The sequence below is a fragment of the Chrysemys picta genome, chromosome 2 (assembly GCF_011386835.1).
Source record: "Chrysemys picta bellii isolate R12L10 chromosome 2, ASM1138683v2, whole genome shotgun sequence".
In the NCBI taxonomy this organism is placed as follows: domain Eukaryota; kingdom Metazoa; phylum Chordata; order Testudines; family Emydidae; genus Chrysemys; species Chrysemys picta.
In genome coordinates, this window is record NC_088792.1 from 246580867 (window position 1) to 246602893 (window position 22027).

Consider the following 22027-nt stretch of genomic DNA (forward strand, 5'->3'; position numbering starts at 1 on the left):
ATGGAAGCTAAATTTCAGTTCAGAGTAAATTTTTAATGACAGAACTATAAATCTAAAAAGTAGTTGTTCACAATGGTTACAGTGAAAACTGTTTTACTGTGATGGTGCCATTTTAATCTTATAGAAAAAGATACAAAGACACAAACAGTGTGGCCACATGACACTTTTTCCTTGCTACTGGAGATAACAAGCTGGTAATTTTTAAAAGGATGGATTATCTCATTAAAAAAGTACAAAGGGGAATTATTGACATTTAGAATCCACACACAAAAAAGCAACATTTATAGTTGATAGGGCCTTAATTAAAATTTTAGAGTAATTTTTTCACTTGCTTTCTCACCCTCCCCTAAAAAAAAAAAAACCACTGCCTCAGGGGTCACCAATGCTGTTTCTATGAAACTGCACTTTTAAAGTTCATATTTTGTTAACCTTCCAGAGAACTGTAGTCTACTGGGATACTTCCAGATTTAAGATAATGTAATTATTGTATTTCCTTTTTTAAAAAAAGGCAAGTATCTGGTGCCCTGAGTGTCAGATATATAAACATCTCTTGTCAGGGTCCTGTGATTGAAACGAATACAATATCATTGAAGCATTACAAATTACTGATCCTTAAACATAGCAAAGTAATTTTTTTTTTAAACCAAGCTAACTGGAATGGGTATATTTAAGTGAAATGGACTCAACTCCAGTCAGTTAAATCTGTATCCATCACAACTACCGTGGTAATTTGGGCATCAAATTCAATGGACTATGTTATGCAATGTGGCTTTTTACACAAATAAACTTGCTTTCAGGCATATCCAATGTCAAGTATGTAAATAAATGATGATACAACATACACATCATCTAGTCCTGTGTATTTCTCTGCTCTTAATTTTTAACATGGTAACTGCAAACTTTGTCTTATGACTAAGTACATTACTTAAAAGTTTTACACTCTTGTTATTATCAGGATTCTCTAATAGTCAAGGATCAATCTGCTAGTTCAGTTTATTGGGGGATTATGAAGACACTACATCCTTCCCTATTTCACTTACTAATTATATGCAGAATATTCTTCCCAGCATAGCTCAAAACTTAACAGTTCTGCATTACAGGTTTGTTGGAGATGGCCTCCATAGGTCATGACTTAAGTAGTTTCCTTCACACAAGGAGTAATTTCAGGGGCTTGCCAGCATGGTGGGCATTTTGGCTGTCATACTTATCTCTGGATTAGTCAGCTTCTTTCTTTAGATCCCCAACATGAGTCATAGAAACCATTACCTGAAACAGTATTTCTGAGAAAGTTGTCCAAAGGGACTATACTGATTAGCTAATTCAGTGATGCCATTCCTGGTGATACCTCCTTCAGCTAACTGAAATTCATTTCTAGGAATTCTAACACCAAGACCCCATTGGCTCAAATGAGCCTCCTTCAAATTTCTTGTTACCCAGGGGCACTAAATATTGCACTACATACTGAAGTGGTTTACCATCATGAACATGTATTATCCGTATATGTTTTCTAGCTTCCTTCACCCATCACTGTTTTTTTGGTTCAGTGGCTGAATCAAAAAATATGTTTCGATTGGAATGAAAACTGAAAACAAACAAACAAACAAAAAAACAGTTTCTCACCAAAACAAAAAAGCAAACAATTTTGCTTGGGATGATTTTAAACAACACTTCCAAAACAAAACGGTGATTTGAAATGACATTTTGTTTAGAAAATATCATTTTGAAACAAAATCTTGAAACACTAAATTTTGAAAATGCTGGGAAAAAATCTGGTTTTTTTTCCCATCTGAAACAATTTGCCAAATTGAATCAGAATTCGCAAAACATTTTGGTGCCCCGAAAAAATGAATTTTTCAGTGAATTTACAATTTGCTGTAAAAATTTTGCCCAGCTCTGTGTACAACAATATTGCTCCCCACAGAGGAAGAGACAAAGAGGTACCACCAGCAATCTCCTTTTCATCTCAACAGCCAGATAGGTGAGCAGGAGAAAAAAATCGCAACCTGGTATCAGTGGATCACAAAATAAACATAGTGCACTATCTTGATGTGCTGCAGTACATTGGTTGTGATAGTCTCTCAGTGTGTAATTATTCTGATCATAGCCACACATCATCCAATATTGATGAATTCTAAAAATGCATATATTGAAATGTGATTATTCTGCAGCTTTCTGGTACTTCCAATTGTTGACAAAGACAGAGTCCTCTTGCTCTTTGAGTTTAAATGCTACTGATCTATACGGGGAGCGAGCTTGCCCTCAGAACACAGAAGGCTAGATTCACAAAGGGATTTAGCTACCCAACTGTCACTTTAGTCGCCTAAATCCCAGAATCAGGCACCACTGATATTCAGAAAACCTCTGCTTTGCTGCCACTGAACACTAGAGGCACCTAAACTCACTCAGTGCCAATGTTTTTCTAGGAAAAGTTCTAAGCCTGTTTACCAGGTTGGGCCCCAGAGGGGCGCTCACCCAAAATGGCCGGGGAGAAGGGAGGCAGAAGAATCTGCCTCATAATTTTTAGTCCACTGGTTAGGGTAGTCACCTGGATGTGGGAGACCCCTGGATTAAGTCCCCCCTTTGTCTCAGGGTGAGAAAAGATTTGAACAGGAATCTGCCACCCCTCAAGGGAGTGTCCTAACCACCGGGCTAAGGGATATTCTGATGTGGGGCTCCCTCAGTCTCTTCTTTTGAAGCTGTTCCACTTTGGATGAATAATTAAAGAGTCTTTGGGGCAGAGAGGGATTGGGGGAGAGAGAGAGTGCAAGCATAAGAAGGACTCTGTAGACTGGTGGTTAGAGCACTCACCCAGGACGTGGGAGACCCAGGAACACCCTCTCCCAGGCTTCCTTCAAGAAACACCTTAGGAGGCCTGATTTTAGTAGAGTGTTCACAACTGAGAATCCCAAGCAGAGATAGGTGCCTCCCTCCAGCCCGGACTCAGGCACCAAATTCTCTGACACACCCCTCTCCTTGGCATCTCTCATTGGCTAGCTTAGGCTGCTCTTCACTCAGTGTGCTGGCTTTTCTGAATTCCATTCTTAGGCACCTATCTCCCTCCATTCATTGTACCTCAGCCTTTGTGAGTCCCAGCAATTTTCTACGTGCCTAAAAGTAAGGTATTGTGATGCTGCGTGTCATAATGCTTAGAGCCCCTTTGTGTATCTAGCCCAGAGTCTATGGAGAGGTATTAAGATTTTTAAGTACATTTGGAAATTTCTCATCTGTCAACTTTCTGTCTCAAATTGAATATAAATACAGGTCAGAAGTTTCTGTATGAGTCTGTTTGCTAAGTACAGATGTTTCCCAAGGTGTGCCATTACATACAGTGGAATTCACTCCATCAAGTTCATTTTGATTTCTCTTGGTCTTTTAATAGTAACAGTCAAGAAGTACCTATCTTTTGGTTTAAATGATGAGGGTGGGGAATCAAACAGTGTTCATCTTATTACTTCACCAAATTCAAATTTGCATTCTGTCTCCCAGCTCCTCCACCTATGTACATTTGTGAATGGAAGGAAAACTGGTGATTATCACAACAAGGCTATCAGGAAGTGAAATTTGCATGTAGTTCTTAATCTTCAATGAAAAGGAACATTTTATCGGTATTAAGAGAAAAAATAAATCAGAGGAACAAATATGAGCTTCAGCTGTAATAATTAAAAGGAAGAAGTCAGGAGCTGGGGCTTGGCTAATTTAGAGGACCGATAATGGACTTTTGAAGAAAATACTGTACCTAATGGGACTGGATCTGGATTCACTGGACTCTGCTGTCTGGAATGGCTGCTGCTGCTACCACCTTTTTTTAAATCCTCTGCATCACTGTACCGCCGTATCCAATAATTAAGCTCTTCACGGTCCGCTTCTTGACATCGCCGTAGTACAGTGAGAGATCGCCTGGTTTTTTCCACCATGTCCATGATGCAGTTTAACAGCTATTAGTAGGGGCAGAGGGAAGGAAGGAGCCAAAAGAACATTTGATTATGATGTGCCATATTTCCACAGAAAACTTGGTGAATTTAAGTCATTTTCTTACTTCAGTTGCCAGGGTTTTAAGGGAGAAGGATTATCTCCCTGTTCTTTTAAATAAAAATAAGATATACTACCGGTACTTCCTTTTGAACACAATAATTCCCTCTTGCTTAACTGTATTTCCTAGATATACATACAAATCTTTCAATAGTTATAAGATCTAATTAACAGCAAAAACAAACAAAAATTCAATTTTCAGGGCACTGATAAAGTGAGGGAGTGGGAAGCGTCCTGGAGCCAGTGGTCAATCCTCATCACCCAGTTTCCCATTCGCTGCTCATATCAGCAGTTTGGATTCTAAAACACAGAGTGCCAAAAGAAGCATCCAAATGGGGAACTAAGCACTATAATTTAGCCACCAATGTTTTCAAACTTGTTCTACAATATGGAAAATTAAAGAAAAATTAATAAACTAAAATATATAATGCAAGTTACAATATTGTAACAGTCATGCTGGGTCCATCCAGACACATATACAAACACACTAATTAATTTTTTACATGGTCAAGGTGTTTCCATTCTTCTGCCCATTCTCTGTCTGTTAGCCTGTGATCAATCATTTCTTCTTGTCGTGTGCCATGCAACCCTGCCAAAAGTGGAAAAGATATTTACATCAAAGGATTCATCTAGAAAAGCTCTCTTATTCTTTCATTATCTATCTATCGAGTCTTGGTATTTACAATGCTCATCCATAACATAAACCCGCACAATTTTTGTGTGAAGGTTTATGTATATAGACGCATGCTACATATACACATGTACCATTTAAAGTTTATCAGTCTTTTCAGTGATATTAAAGCAGAAATCTAAACAAAGGACTAGGAATCTTTAATGGTTATAGTATGCCCACTACCGGGGATAAACAAACATTTCCCTTCCATAATGAAAAACAACCAGTAAAGGCAGATACAGAACAAGAGACTTGTATAAAATATTTCACTGCATCAAATTCTGATGCTGCAAAGGTGGTACAAACACCTGTTGGCGATAATTCTCTGCACAGACCACTTCTAGGATTGGGCACCAAAAAAATCATGGGTACCTCAATAATGTTACAATAAATGTAGAATTACTAATATCTTCTGGTGCAAAGGCAGCCCTGTAGAGATTGTTTCGTCATATGCATAATATCAAACAAGGTTACAATGCGAAAATCATTAGTACCTTTTGTTCTACTCTTTGTTTAAATTACTTTATTTTCACACATTTTAAAACATATAATTGCTGTTGATTTTTCTTCTTTTTTATGTAGGCTTGGGTTTGGATCACTGTATTAAAATTTAAAAATTAGTCTCAACATGAAAGACATAGGGAAGTATGGGAGTTTTATGTCAGATAGTGAGCAACTGATCTAAATTCTAAAATTAAGAAATTCTCATGCTGGTAAACTAGATTAAAATCAAAATCTTAAACTGCAAAATGTATTAACAGAATAAATCTTTGTTGATACTAGGCTTAATATTATTGAGAAGCAGCAGGAAATTAACTGATGCTTAGAAGACTTGGTCCAAGTTCTCAATAGGTTTGAGTATTACCAGATTGTTTAAGTTAAAAAAACCCTCTGATCTTTGGATTAGTAGAAAAGAAAAAACTCAAGAATTGACGTAACAATTGTATAATTTACTATAGGAAATTCCCAAGCCACTTATACTGCAAAAAAAAAAAGTTAAAGGGTTAAATATTGCCTTTTTATATCAGACTTCCTTAACACAGAGGACTGAAAAAATATAAATAGTATGCACAGACCAATGTAATATCACTAAATGCAATGATTACTATAATGTCAATACCGATTCATTAAAGGTTCATCTCTTCACACATACTTAAATAACCATAGAAAATTCTAAGTAAAGATTTACTGTGCATAAAGAGCAAGTTACAAGTATGCAGTGAGTTGACAATAAATGCTACCTTATCTGGTCTTAATAGGCCCCAATGTATTGCCCACAGTTCGAATTCATACATTTTAGCCAAAGGGACAACTTAGACTAACTTGAGAGATCTTTCACTCGAAGTTTTAAGCCTCAGCCCCTCACCCTTAAGGTCTCTGTAAATGCTGCTTCTTTATTCTTTTAAACAAATCCTGAATAAAAAGCACTTCTGTAAACGTTTTGCTTTAGAGTCGGGCATGCAAATTAAAGCACAACAAAATCATCGTGACCTGAAGAGTGTTTTAGGCATAGCCCTGAGCAGGGCGTGGTGTGAGAGCTACACCACAGGTAGGTATGGTCCCACGGGGCATTGTGCCTCAGAGACATCATTCTGGAGGCAATTCCTTCTATTACTCCCTTACTCATGTGATAATAATTTATCTCTGGCCTATATCAGCAGTAAATTAAGACACCCCATCTAGCTATGTTGGTTGTCATATGTGTGGGATACAGGGAAAGACAAAACTCCATTCCCCTGCCCATCTGTTCCAGAGTCCATGTTGTCCACACAGGTGTGAAAGACGTGCTTCTTAGTCATCCTTACTCTCCTGTGTGAGTGTGTAATTAAAGACACAATCTAGTCCAATATTAGTAAAGCTATTATAAACATTAACTACCTTAGGATCATAGATCTATCAGCAGAGGGCAATGTGAGATAGAGGGCAATACAGTTCTCAACCAGAATGAAGTACAAAGTTTAATGATAAGAAAGAAAGAAAGAATGAAAGAAAGAAAATCCAGGAAGCACAAAGTTTCTCATTGTCCCTTACCCATAGGTCTGTTTCTGTCCCTGAGGTCCCTGTGGTTGGGGTGTCTGTATGAGTCCCTGTAGTGGTGGGCAATGGCCATATCATCCAAACGATAATGCTGAGGTGGAGGTGGGGTGGGGTGAGGCAGACCATTGGGCTGGTAAGATAAGCCATTATTTGGACTGTACCGCTGGCCTGGGCTAATAGTGCAGGGCCGCTTGCTTGGATGCTCTGAGTGCAAAGGCTCTCTGTCAAAGCCGTTTTCTTTGGTTCTGAAAAATAAAGTACAGGAACTTTCCGTCACAATTTGAACAGGGCTGGCTATTGCTCAGATACGCACAGTTAAGAACTGCCATTTGTGCTCCATGACGTTGGAGGTGTGGGTGGGGGAACATTTCATAAAGCAATTTAATCAATCAAAATTTATAAGGATACATGTGCTCACTATAAACGTCTCTGTCATAGCCTAAGAAACACGGGTAGAATAATACTGCCTATAGAACATAAAAATACTCCTTATAAACATAAAAATTAAAGCAATATTCACTGAGATTAAGCTTTGAACATGTGGGTACAGTACAGACTACAATGTATTCATGTGTTAAGCAAGTGGCCAAGCAATTTTCATGTTTAATAAAAGCAAAAGAAATCACCATTCTTAGTCAAGTCCAGTTTGATGGAAAAAAGACCGTACACTGGTAGAGATGTCCTGCCTTTGTCGTTGCATGCAGAGATCTGGGGAAATCTGCAGCTTAAGAAATGTTTTCCTCCAAAGGGCAGCACATGGCCCTTAGGCTATATGTTTTAGCATGCTGAACCTTTGCTCTCAGTAATGCCAGGCTGATTCCCCATCAGGGAATTAAACAATATGATCACAGCAGGTTTCAAAGACACATTTGGAGTGTGAGGAAAGAATCATTCTTGGTGATGAGAGATGTTTTCCTCGAGAGAGGAAAGAAAAGGAGAGGTTACTTACCTTGTGCAGTAACTGTAATTCTGTGAGATGTGTGGCTCTATCGGTGTTACTGTTCAGATCCGCATTTGCCCCATGTATCTTCAATTGGAGATTTTAGGTAACTGTGCCCATTTGGCCAGTGCATGTGCTCTAGTCCACCTCATGCACTGCACTTGGCTATATAGAGCTGCATAGGTGAACCACCCTCAGTTTCTTCTCTGCTGCAAAGCTCCATACCCAAGAACTCTGAAGCAGCAGGGAAGGAGGGTGGCTAGTGGAGCACCCACAGGGACACACATCTCGAGAACTACAGTTACTGCACAAGGCAAGTAACCTCTCCTTTTTCTTTGAGTATTGCCCTTATAGGTACTCCACTTCAGGTGACTACTAAGCAATACCCTCCAAGAAGGCAGAGGCTTCGGAGTCAAGTCCAAAACTGAAGATAGTACAGTAGTACCAAGCACAGCATCAGAAGCTGACTCATGAATTACTGCATAATGTTCAGAAAAGATGAGTATGGAGGTCAAAGTTCCAGGTCTACATATTTCAGCAATGGGAACATTCTTAAGAAAGACTACTGAAGTAGAAAAAGATCACATTGAATGGGCCAGTACTCTAGAAGGAGGCTGGAGATCAGGCTACTGATAAAAGGTAATGCAGCCAGATATACATCTATCACAATAGGGGTGCATCTGTTATTACTACTGTTGGAGATGGTTGAGCGAAGAGGATTCCTGTGCAAATGCTGCCTAGAATTAGTCCCTCTGCTCTGGTGGTAGATGCTCAATAAACCAACTGAACTTTTAGTCATTGGTGTGATTATATGTTGCATCAACACCTGATAGTTGATGATTATAAACTGCAGAGTCACTTCCTTGTCATCTTGGCCCCCTGATGGTACCAAAGATCTTCCTGAGCTGGAACCCTTAGATTCTTTGGGTTCACTGGTGCTCACAGTACCTGAAGAACCTGCAGCCTCGTGGATACCGAGTCAGGAATTGGTGGGCACTTAAATAGTTGTCTCAATCAGCCACCAGGGTTTCTTTGACTCTACTCTTTGAGGTAGAGTCCCTACCTGGGGAACTCGAGCTCTATTTCCTAGAGTCTTTTTGAGGGGATTCTTGAGTTTTCTTTTTAGTAGCTCTAGAGAAGTGTTGCGCTGAAGTGGTTGAGATGGTCAACTTGCTCGGAGACTGATGTATGGGGCTGGAGAGGACCTGGGCCGGGTCAGAAGGTGGATGGAGGGAGCCCTCCATCATGAGGAAGCACAATTTAACCTCCTGGTTCTTTCTGGCTCTTGATTTTAAGGCCAGGCAAAAAATTCATTTTGGGGGGAATGTGAGACTCCTCGAGCAATGGACAGACTGGGAGTGTCAATTGTTCACCAGGAGAGCCTTCTGGCACAAAAGGCAACATTTAAAACTAGGAGAGCCAGCATACCCTCCCCACAAGCTAAAGTTCTCTGCAGGGAAATACTAAATGGATGATGGTCCTTACAACATTTTTTTTAAAACTACAGCTAACTACTACTGCTATAACTAACTAAACTAAGTGAAACTATGAAAGAAACTGCAGTTGAGGTAAGATCAACTCAGACACTGCTGAGGCTCTGTCTCATGCCAAGGCACTTGAGAAAGAACTGAGGGCGGTTTACCCATGCAGCACTATATAGCCATGGTGCAGTACACAAGGCAGAGTAGAGCACATGAGCAGGCCAGACAGGCACTGCTACCTAAACTCTCTGATCAAACATGCATGGGGTATACACGCATCTGAAGTACAGTGCCCATAGGGACACTACTCAAAGAAGAAGCTATATTTTTGTGCCCTCACAACAGCTTTGATCAAAAATCCTGCGCATGCTGTTGATCTAAAGAGAACATTGGTTAGGTCACAGTCTTAGGGCAGCCTTCGACTGTTCCCACTCCATTCCTCGTAACAGATGGAGGTCATTTAGAAGAGTTAGTGTTGGGCCAGAAAATTAGCCATAAAGAAACAAAATGAATTTGAGTCTATAATCAAATATTTCAAAATAAAGTGCACACAGTCCACCCGCAACCACACCATCAGCTAATATATATGAACCTAACAGTGAATGCCTGTTTACATCCTCAGGAAAAACCAGAGGTAAGTCACTTCCATTCTGCCCAGAGACCATACTACAAATGAAGAATGACTTTCTAGCTCTATTACAGCCCAAGCTTATCCGAATAACAACTGTCTCAACTCCTCTTGTACTGGAGCTCCACTTCACTCCAGTTCTCAAACTGTGGGGCGCGTGCACCAGGGGAGGTGCCATTTACACTTTTTCCCCCCTGGTGGCTGAGGGTTTCTGGCTGAGCTATAGCTGATGCTGTAACTGATGCTAGATGTCACTGTTGGTCGCCTCAGCTGCTAGGACCGAAATACAGTTTTGGCTGCCTGTAACAAAGGCTGCTGCAGGGTTTGATGGCTCCTGCACCCTGCCTATGCAGAGCAGGAATCTAGCAGGGAGCTGGCTCAGTGGCAGCAGCTGCCTGCGCCTTTTAGTCTCCGGAACTGGGGAAGGGGAGACACACAGAGGTGAGATAAGTGTGGGGGTGAAGGACAGGGACCCAGGAGAACGTGCACCCTTTCTCTCCAGACAGCTATATTCTCTCCCATGCACTGCTTTATGGGGCAGGACTAGGGCAGGGTCTCAGGCAGGCAAGAACAGCCTGCTGGAGAGGAAGCTGGGCAGGAGACAAGGACGGCATCCAGGGGCAGGATTGAGAGCAGCGCAGCAGATTGAGCCCATTGCAGCGAAGAGGTGGGGCAGGTATCAGGGCCCACTGGAGGAGGGATAAGGGGAATCTCTATTTCACGTGCTGTGGCAGTTAGCAACAGGAAATGAAGAGATGGGTTTTGCTAAAGCTTGTTGCTGGGAATAAAGATAGGCTTTCCAGAGACTCCATACACAAGCACCAGTGCCCACTGCAATTGCAGGGGTGAACGGAGGCCCCCATCATCCCTCTCATAGCGAAAGGGAGAGGATCTTTGCCAGGCACTTTAGGGCATCTGTTACAATGAGTATTTTTGAGCAAGGAAGTAAACGGTTACAATTACTGTACACTATGTTCTAGAAAGACAACTGATAAGAAGTGGGATGGGACTGAGATGTGACCCCCATGAGTGCCAAGGTAACTATACATTTAATTGCTGTCACTGTAATTCATGCTGTTAAACTCCAATGGATAGCAACCCTTTTTGACTGTTCTCCAAGAATGCACCTACATATTTTACATTGGGCTGCATGCAGAACCTGAGACCCGCAACTACTCAAATCCAACTATGAAATTTTAATCTGCAAGTACACATTTGCGTGAAAGTATGCAGATTTTTGTATGCACAAATCAAACTCTGGATGCATTTTTGAAGGCACACTCAAAATTTGTTCTTGAATATCAAGGTTAGAATGATAACCTCTAACAAAGATTAAAAAGTCAAATACTGTAGAGGTCCTGTTTTTTTTCTACAGCTGCTCGTATGTATGTCTCAGTGTACAGAATCCTCCCCCCCTCCCGCCACCCAAGATCTGAGGGCAAGGACGAGAGAGGCCAGTTTCAGAGAATGAGGTTTTTGTAACTGTAGATGTTCATGCTGAAGGATTTTTTACATTTGGACTACTTTTTTATTGAGATTAAGGGCTGTCCAGTTACAACTGGGATTGACTGTTACTTCTCATCAAGAATTGCTGAAGGCACACAATCAAATATACAGTAAGAATCTTTAGTTTCAAATGACTGTGCATTCCAGAGCAGGAAATCAAACAGCAAACGACTGCACTGGCTGGCAAATTAACTTTACCGTTTGATACAAAATATTAAATGCAATTTATGAGAATAACATTATTGAGGCCAGTGAATAGGAGTTGGGATGGAGAATGTTTGTCCTTCATTTCTGCAAGATGCTTTGGTTTAAACTAATATTTATATGTAAAAGATTGATGACTGAATGAGTGATAATCTACTGGAAAAAAATCTCTTTCGTGTCTATATCTATCAAATTATTTTGCAGATAAGATAATGTTGTATGCACAGCACAGATCAACATATAAACATCATGTGTATATTTACTTGTCACACAGAACCATCATACTAAGGAAGTGCTTCATGTCACAACTCAGGCGATTAACTTAACTGAAGAACCTGTAAGATTTTGCTCAAAGAAGATTCCTAAACTTTTCACATTGGTTGCAAGGTTCGTGGTCCAATGAGGTGCTGAGCATCCTCCACTCCCATGAACTGAGATGGCAGAAATAGGCCCTCAATACCTGGCAGTGCCCAACCTAGACTCTGTGTCCCTGACACAGTCAATATCAACCTTCTCACAAGGGGGCATCACCTCTATAGGAGGGCATTTCTCCAAACTGCTCTCTCGAAGTCCACAAAACTGTCATGACAGTTCTTACCAACAAAAGCCTTAACTGTTAGTCTCTCCTTCCTCCCCTCCCCCCATGTATCAGATATTGCTGGCAAACATTTTTCCACTTAGAATTATTTTTATCAGTCTTTTTTGCCTAATAATTTTTTACATGCACTTGATGTGTCTGTCAAATGTACAGCTACTAGGTCAGGGGTGGGCAAACTACGGCCCACGCAACCATCCTGCCCGGCCTCTGAGCTCCTGGCCCGGGAGGCTAGCCCCTGGCCTCTCCTCTGCTGTCCCCCTCCCCCGCAGCCTCAGCTCGCTCGCTCCGCCGCCAGCACAATGCTCTGGGTAGTGGGTCTGTGAGCTCCTGGGGCAGTGCAGCTGCAGAGCCCGGCCTGACCCGGTCTCTGTGCTGTGTGGTGGCGGTGGCAGCGTGGCCCGGCTGCAGGCGGCGGCGTGGCCCAGCTGCAGCTGGACGGCGCGGCTGTAATGCCACCAGCGCTCCAGGCAGCGCAGTAAGGGGGCACGGAGCAGGGGGGGTTGGATAGAGGGCAGGGGAGTTCGGGGGGGTGGTCAGGCGGTGAGGGCATGGATGGGGTCGGGGCAGTCGGGGGGGAACAGGGGGTTGAATGGGGGCTGGGGTTCCAGGGGGGCAGTCAGGAAGGAGGGGGGGTTGGATGGGCGGCAGGGGACAGTCGGGGCAGGGGTTCTGCGGGCAGTCAGGGGACAGGGATAAGGGGTGGTTGGATGGGGCAGGGGTCCCGGGGGGGCTGTCAGGAATGAGAGGAGGGGTTGGATGGGGCAGTGGGGATCCTGGGGTGGTCAGGGGACAGGGAGCGGGGGTGTGTGGATGGGGCAGGGGTCCCCGGGGGGACCATAAGGGAACAGGGGGGGTTGGATGGGGCAGGAGTCCCGGGGGGGGGAGCAGATAGGGGGTGGGGGCTGGGCCACGATCCCCTCCCTTAATCGGCCCCCCATACAATTTCCGAAACCCGATGCGGCCCTCAGGCCAAAAAGTTTGCCTGCCCCTGTACTGGGTGACACGCTTCTATACTGCACAATAACAGTCTTTTAGGGCAGCCTCAATACAGGATTAATTTCTTTGTAAACAGCAGCAAATTTACACAGTAAATTTATTTAAAATTATGTAGAGGTTTAAGGCAAAGAATTCATTCACACAAAAAAGTTGTTAGTCCAACTTTTTTAGCCCTATGACAGCAGGATATAAGCCCAAAAAGTTGTAAACAAGGTAGAGTAAACACTTTGTTCATGACATGTCATGAACAAATTATCAAAATGTGTTGTCTCCTCAGGTGTCAGTTTTTTCTCTCTTTCAGTGACTGATGGCTCCCAGTGTTATTGCAGAAACAGATTGATCTTTTTAATGAGCTAGTTTAATAGACTCCAAAATCTCACCGTGGCTGCTCAGCCATGTCAGACCATATGCACCAAGAAAACATTCAGTAAAACACTAAGCTCTGCTGTCACATTGCTCTATAAAACCTCACATACAGTAGATATGCATATGCAGAAAAATAACTAGAGATGCAAAATGCATATGCAAACAAGATGCTGAAATTATACAAGGAAAAAATGTTAACCCACCAAGACACACAAGTGTGCATATACACAATACACGCTCCCTCTCTATTTTTCTTCCTAATTCTGTATTTCACCTCTACTGGAGTCAGAGTTAGAGCATACAAGCATACTTAGGTGTATGTGTATGTAAACATACTAGTACCAATTTTGGAAGGGAGTGGGCGAGAAGAGGAAAAATGTGCAAGATCATATCCAACTGACTTCAGCAAGAGCAATAAGCACATATCAGGATTCAGAATCTGGTCCAATGTTTTTAGTTTCCCTGGAAAGAGGCTGCCTTTTATCTTCATATACCCTTATATGTACATTGTTGGCAGAGTGGTAGTGACACTTACACCTATCATTAAGATACCTAACATTTTTTGACATATTTTTATTTTTTATATATGAAGATTTAAACAAACAGGACACACATCCTCACGTGTTTCTCCTACCCCCAGACAAATAATCTTCAACAATTCAATAAGTTATGGAGCAAGAGAAGTCATTGGTTTCACCACTCATGTAGATCTGCGGCCATGTTCTAGCTCTGAGGAAGAATTTCTCTGGTTGATTCACTTGTATTATCAAATCTCAAATGATGCAGACTTCTGTTCAATAGATTTAAGACTCTTCTACACAGGATTCTCTCACTTTACTGTTTGGTGTGAGTACCAGTATTACTAGGAGTCTGGTGGCACCTTAAAGACTAACAGATTTATTTGGGCATAAGCTTTCAGGGTTTTTACCCACGAAAGCTTATGCCCAAATAAATCTGTTAGTCTTTAAGGTGCCACCAGACTCCTTGTTGTTTTTGTAGATACAGACTAACACGGCTACCCCCTGATACTTAGTATTACTAGCGTCACATGACAACTCCCCGGGGTTGGATTCAGCTGAAGCTGTTGCCTGTTTCTTCTGTTCAGAGTTCCTTGACCATGCAAGACCTCTGGGTGCAGCTATGTCCACTAAGTTGTTCAATATTACCAAAACAGAGTCTTCTTCATGAAGCTGAGGATGCCATTCCAATAAAGTAGAAAGCGTTTTTAGACCTTTTAAATTTGTAGTCACTCAGTAGTCCTTTAGAAGGATCATTCAGGGTGAAAATGTACTTCTAAGTTCAGCAGGGTTCTGATCTGTTGACTCATTAACAGGTGAGTTAGGATTACGCCAAGGTCTGTGTGAGGGGTTGCCTTATAGCTCAGCAAAGCTAGTATGAAGTCTTTTGATAGTAGAATTCTCTCAGCAACCTGCACTGCTCTCTCCACCAGTTCATTCCCTTGTGTACAGTGAGGGCTTAAAATTAACGTATGTGAAATTGTACCTATCATAAAAGTTTGGAAATCAGCACTGGGAAACTGTGGCTCAGTGTGAGTGGCAATTGGTTCTGAAATGCCAGAAAAAGACGAAAGTTAAAAGATATCTTCTTTTGACCTGTTGTCATATGGGTTAAATGAGAAGTAGAATTTCTGCCAAGAAAATTAGTCAAGGGATACCATGTAGGTATGATCCTTGTTAGGCAGGTCTAGTGCTATTTACTCCACCCATCCAAGACCTAATGGGTAGTATCCTGTGGATATGAGAGATTTTTTAAGTTGTGTCTATTACTCAAGCATCCATGATTCCACCTTGTATTCTAGGTCCTGCCCTATGGTGGACCACCACTCTGACATTTGGGCTCACTCCCATCATATTGTGAGACCTTCTTTTCCCAACATGTATCATTTCCAATATGTTAACCTGCAAAGACTGAGCGACTATGACATAATTGCCACAGGTAATTGGATTTTGAGCTTTGGTGATTTCCCCTCTCCTTGTAACAGTCACATGTTGGATGTGGGACTCCTGATAATTAATCAGGCCGCCTATCTTGGATTCCTTTTGCTGCTGTGTGTTAACACTTGTGGCTATTTCAGTTTGTTTGAATTTGTGCGGACGGTGTAGCAAAGAAATGCCACTCAAAAATTACACCCACATAATCATCTTCAGCTACTGGAAAATTTTGGTGGCCAACAGGACTTCTCAATAAGGTGTCATCCAGCTCAAAGGATTTCCCTGGCACATATTTTGCAATAGGTTAATATCTCAAATGCATGAACATTCCCTGCCATCTAATGGGAACCTTATCTAGATTTTTACTGTTTGTGACTGGCATGAGTGGCTTGAGGAATCACTAACTCAACATTTTCAAGACCTAGCACATATCCTGTGAACGTCTCACATTCACATATGCTCAAATATCTGCTATTTTATTTTAGTCTAGCAGCATCACTTGCCTTCAGACCTTGTTTTTCCTTACGTTATGTTCTTCCACTGACTGGCCATAAACTAAACTGTCACCCACAAAACTCTGCACTCCCTCCAGGCTCCACAGAATCTTGATTTCCTCCCTCCCTTTAAAAGATTTCTGGGGTGCCAGTGATGCATAATGCAAAACAAAAGTAATATCTTCTGAATGGCTTTATAAAAGTTGTCAGCTTGGTATTGCCAGCGACAAGTGAAACTAGCCAAAATCCACTATTTGGATCTAGTGCAGAGAATATTTATGCAGATTCAGAAAGAACTCAAACATTTGACACTATTTCATTGGACAATAGTTTAAAAAAATCAAGAGTCACTTTCCTCTAACAGTGAATAAGGAACTTTATTGGAATAAGGGAAATCAGTATTGTCCCTTGTCCCTAAAGCTACTCTGTGATTCTTTCTCTGTCTCTTCACAGGGCTTCCGCCTAGAATCATCCCTAGCCCCCCAGTGCCCCTGGCTTCCTTCCACAAATTTAAAGAAACACTACATATATCCTTACATATCTGCTATGCAAAATCTAACAACTGAATAAGGAATTAAAGATCTGATTGCATTCTGAAGCAGTCTCTTTGTTCTGGTATTTATCAGGATATCAGCAGACTCCCAGATGTGCATGTAGCACTACAGCTCAGTAACCTGCTATATGTAGTTCTCTAGTATTTCCATAATACAACTGTATTTCATATTTGGGAATTGCATGTAGACGTGATAATCACATTTGTATTCAAGAAAGTGAATACTGTAATTATAGTCCCCAGTATGGGTGCCTATCCAACTTCCCATATTTAATATTTCCTCAGACAAAAACCCAAATACAGACAGATTCACATATAGAGTAGGAACAATCTGCTAATCACTTTAAGCTGCATACAAACATTATGCACCAAATGGTTAGTGATAGTGCTGTGAACAGTTCTGTATTATTCCCAATTACATATGGCCAAATTCTGCCCTAAGGCTTCTCATGTGCATGCAATAGAGGTTCATTGCCTGGAGTCAGTGGGAACATTTCACATGGGTCCAAGTAAAATCTGCCCATTATTTAGCTGTAACTGAAAAAATTAATCTTGGAAAACTCAGCACAAATTTTGTAGAATGAAATGGAGTATCCCACACCACTCTAATTGTAATAGACATCAGCATGTTAGCTTTACATCCCAAAGCATGTTTACAATTGCAGAGTATTAGCACTCTGGCCTTCTGACCTGTCTGGAGTTCGCCTCTTCCCGTTTTCGTTCACATCGAGAAGCAGCTCTGAGGAGTCAACAGGTGAGGTGGTGCTGGCATCCAGAAGCAGCTGTTCATGCTGAGCGAGGTACTGGGCGGGATTCTGCTTGGCCAGCCTTGCACAGTGCAGGAGCTCCCGCTGCAGCAGGGGCAGATTGGCCTGTAAGAGTGTTTCAGAAATTAAGGGAGCAGCTGAACGACTCTCATGCAGTTTCACAAAGATGAAGTAGCAAAATTAGAAATCAATTAAAAGCCCACTATTTCGTTCATCTTGACTTATATTTATTTTAGTTAGCCGTGTTAAACCATATAGCCTCATTAGAGGTTTGAGTCATGGCTGAAATACACGTGTGTGCACACATGAGAGTGGAAGAGTTTATTTGCTGAACCATAAAACAAAACTGAAAATGCTACAAGAAAAACAAACAAACGAAAAAAAACAATCTTCAGGTCCAAATCTTTAAAGGGTGGCAAGAGCACAGCACTAGCTCACTTTATTTCCTTTCTTGTTATTATACAATATTTGTGTTTCTCTACAGCTGCTGTCTTTACGTGCAAAACAACTCCCCTATGTAAATTTAGTATTCAGATTGCAAAGTACTAACTTTCATTTTTTCTTGACTTAAGGATCAACACCCAATTCTAACTCGGCACATGTTTATGCATTAGCTACAGTATTTAGTTATGTTATCACATACTACAGAAGTTATCAAATACTACATATTTTTTTCTACACTCTCAAATACACATACAATCTTAAAACATGTGAACAGATTATTAAAGATTTTAGAGTAATGCAAGTGTGCAATGAGACAAAGTTACATGTATGTTGTTGAACCTAACTTTTTTGTGACTTTTAAACAATTAACTACTGCTATAAAAGTCCATTTTTTAAATGGATAAGTATTTTTAAATCATAGAATCATAGGACTGGAAGGGACCTCGAGAGATCATTTAGTCCAGTCCCCTGCACTCATGGCAGGACTAAGTATTATCTAGACCATCCCTGACAGGTGTTTGTCTAATCTGCTCTTAAAAATCTCCAGTGATGGAGATTCCACAATCTCCATAGGCAATTTATTCCAGTGCTTAACCACCCTGACAGTTAAGAAGTTTTTCCTAATGTCCAACCTAAACCTCCCTTGCTGTAATTTAAGCCCACTGCTTCTTGTCCTGTGCTCAGCGTTTAAGAAGAACAACTTTTCTCCCTCTTCCTTATAACAACCTTTTATGTACTTGAAAACTGATATCATGGCTCCTCTCAGTCTTCTCTTTTCCAGACTAAACAAACCCAATTTTTTCAATCTTCCCTCAGAGGTCATGTTTTCTAGACCTTTAATCATTTTTGTTGCTCTTCTCTGGACTTTCTCCAATTTGTCCACATCTTTCTGGAAATGTGGTGCCCAGAATTGGGAGGCCTAATCAGTGCAGAGTAGAGCGGAAGAATTACTTCTCATGTCTTGCTTACAACACTCCTGCTAATACATCCCAGAATGATGTTCACTTTTTTTGCAACCGTGTTACACTGTTGACTCATATTTATCTTGTGATCCACTATGACCCCAAGATCCCTTTCCACAGTACTCCTTCCTAGGCAGTCATTTCCCATTTTGTATGTGTGCAACTGATTGTTCCTTCCTAAGTGGAGTACTTTGCGTTTGTCCTTATTGAATATCATCTTATTTACTTCAGACCATTTCTCCAGTTTGTCCAGATTATTTTGAATTATAATCCTATCCTCCAAAGCACTTGAAACCTCTCCCAGCTTGGTATCATCCACAAACTCAAAATGGCTGAGAAGGATTTGCTCCATCTTTAAAAAGAAATTAACCTTTTGAGATAGACCAAGCATGGAACACTTCAGCCCAAAATGTTTTGAAAAGTTTCAAACACATGAGAAAGAGGTTATAAGAGAAAATGCTTTGCCACCTTAGTTAAAATCATATGACACCAGGCACCAATTATCATATCCTGGTGATCAAAAGATGTACCACGTACCAAACAAATAGGTATGGACCATCATCACTATTCTTGCTACAGCCTTTCTGTATTTAAAAAAAGATAACATTCTTCTCAGGGACTAAGGGTGCATCTATACAGCAAGAAGAACCAAAAACCAAAAGCGGCAGTAAGTCTCAGAGCTCGGGTCAGCTGACTCGGGCATGTAGGCTTGGGCTATGGAGCTAAGAACAGCAGTGTAGACATTCGAGCTCAGGCTGGAGCCTGGGCTCTGAGAACTTTCCAACCTGGCAGGCTACTCTGCTATTTTTAGCCCTGCAGCAGGAGCCTGAGTCAGTTGACCCAGGCTCTGAGACTCGCTGGTGCGGGTTAATTTTTTGCTGTAGACATATACTTAGAAGCATAATTTGCTATTGGAAATAAACAGCCAGTGCTACCACTTAGTCTACAGGCCCTCAAGAGAGTTAGAAAGACATTGCTGTAGAACTTTAGGACTCTAAAAGTTCATAGAACCTTTTCAACATTGTATTTTGTGAAAGTGAACAAAACATTAGCCTATCTATATTCACTATTAATAAGATGCCTACTATCTAATAGATATCATTCCAATTTTGCTGGCAGTGGCAACCACCACAACTGGGATAGGGGGGAGAAGGGGCTTTAAGAGCTCTTCACACATCAGAATAAAATTGGTCCAGCTAGCTGCCTGACTTGATGGAGGGACGTAGTGAAACTAACAATGCAAAGAGAATTATACATATATAAAATTCTGAGAAATTGTAGGGTCAGAACCTGGATTACAATACTGCCATACAATTATATAGTGCTTTTTCATCTTCAGTACTGTATGAACTTAAATTAACCCCCAAAACACCCATCTGAGGTAGGAATGTAGCAACATACCCATTTCACAGATGAGAAAAGTGGAGAACAGATTCATATGATTTATTCAGGGCCACAGACAGCGAGAGTCAGTATTAGTACTCATACATTCCTGGCTCCTAGCTCCCTGCTTAGACCTTACAGGTAGGTGCCAACTTTTTTAACTAGGTTATTCTGTGGGATCAACAAAGCTGCCAGTTAATATAGTAGTGTGCTCAGATACTATGGTAACAGGTGAACCTATAAAGCCATAAGATGCAGAAACGAAGTCATGGTCCAATGTATCACAAATTACACTAACAAAAAAATCACTGAGCTTTACGTAAAGAAATAAAAGTACTGAGTGGACTTGTCTAAAAAAATCATTGCTGTGAATTTTTCATTTACAATTTTGTTTTGTTGCTTTTTGCTTTGTTTCCCAAACCTCAGTGAAGTCTCATCTGATCTTAAATGCTCCAAGAAGATTTAAAAATTTTATTAAAGTTAATGTTTAAAATTAAATATACACAAGTTAAGAGAGAAGGTACTGTACATCTGGGGTCAGGCTTGAGTTATGAGGGATTACAGGTATCGCTTACAAGGATCACAAGATACATACATATCACATAACCAGCATAGACCCAGATTGGGGTGCGGGAGTTTTTAAAGCATCAGTGGATAAGTGGGCTCGGGTATGCCACCCATGGAATGTATTAAGAGTCCAAGTCAGTATCAGTGTGGTGAATAAGTACATAGGTGGGGTGCGTCCCTTGGTTCATCAGGGAAGGAAGTGGATTGTCTATTTTCAGACCAAATAATCTGTCACCCAGATATGGAACACTAATATTAAGGTAATGTTATCACTTAATTTATTATGAAGGAGGCTTTTTAATGTAAGTGGGTACAAATAGGTATAAACTGGACATGAATAAATTCAAGTTGGAAACTAGAAAAAGGTTCTAACAGCCAAAGGAGTGAGGTTCTGCAACAACCTTCCAATAGGAGTAGGGGGGAGGGGAAACGGCAACCTAACTAGTTTTAAGAAGGTGCTTGATCCATTTATCATGGGGTTGCCTGTGATAGCAGGGGATTGGACTCAACATCCCAGGTAGGGTGACCACCCATCTCTAATTGGGTAGAACAGTCCCAAAATGTACATTTCAAGTCCTGGTCCCAGGCTGAATGACTCCAGGACAGCATTTGTCCTGGATTCCCTGTGGCGCCGCTCTATGCCTGACTCAGGTAGGGTTGAGGTGGGACCTAAGTCCCCCTTGCCACGAGGCCCCTCCCCCTGCTCCTCCTCTTTCCCCAAAATATGAGCCAGGCAGTAGTAAGAGCCGACAAGGGAGCTTGGGCCACTGTGGGGAGCCTCAGAGTCTCAAACCTTCCACCTGCCCTGGACGGCGTGCACCAGAGGAGGGGGCACGGGCTGGGAGCTGTTCTTGGGCACTCCACCCAGGGCAGGTGGAGGGTCCGGGGCTCCCCAAAGTAGTCTGGCTCCCTGGACAGCTTTTACCACTGCCCAGCTCTGGCTTCCAACCTGGCGAAGGGACAGGGCCTCAGGCGGAAGAGTAGGGGCAGGGCCACGGCAGAGGGTGGGGCTCCTGCAAGTGTCCTGTTTTTGGATTTTGAAAAGGTGGTTACCCTAGTCCCATGAGGTTCCTTCCAGTCCCAAATACATTTTTAAGTGGGCATCTTTCTATCTCCTGTGAAATCAAAGAATGATCCCACTGCAGGTTTGTGCCAGAAGGTGCACACTGTCCTTATCTTCCTTTCCAGAAGAGCTGGAAGATAAACATATGAATCTACTACCATTTATTATTTGTATTCAAGTAGCATCTAGATGCCCCAGTTGAGAACAGGGCCCAATTGTGCTAAACACTCTACAAACTCTTAGTAAGAGACACTCTCTGCTCTAGAACGTACAGTCTAGACAGACAAAGGGTGGGAAATGGCAAAAGAAGCCGTAACTTGCAGGCCAAAGGCAAAGCCAGGATTAGAACCCATGTCTTCTGAGTCCCAGGCTAGGCCCCTATTC

The 22027-nt window shown here is 41.6% G+C and overlaps 1 protein-coding gene across 15 annotated transcripts in view; it reads right to left on the minus strand.

Moving 5' to 3' along the window:
• Positions 1–22027, minus strand: part of RUNX1T1 (RUNX1 partner transcriptional co-repressor 1) — a 144521-nt gene that overhangs the window by 33642 nt on the left and 88852 nt on the right. For all 15 annotated transcript variants that reach the window (XM_065585894.1, XM_065585900.1, XM_065585898.1 and 12 more), the window contains 4 exons: positions 17148–17329; positions 6734–6984; positions 4533–4618; positions 3737–3935 (listed from right to left, as the gene is read on the minus strand). In XM_065585894.1, coding sequence (XP_065441966.1) covers positions 3737–3935; positions 4533–4618; positions 6734–6984; positions 17148–17329 — 718 coding nt within the window. The remainder of the gene's footprint in view (positions 1–3736; positions 3936–4532; positions 4619–6733; positions 6985–17147; positions 17330–22027) is intronic.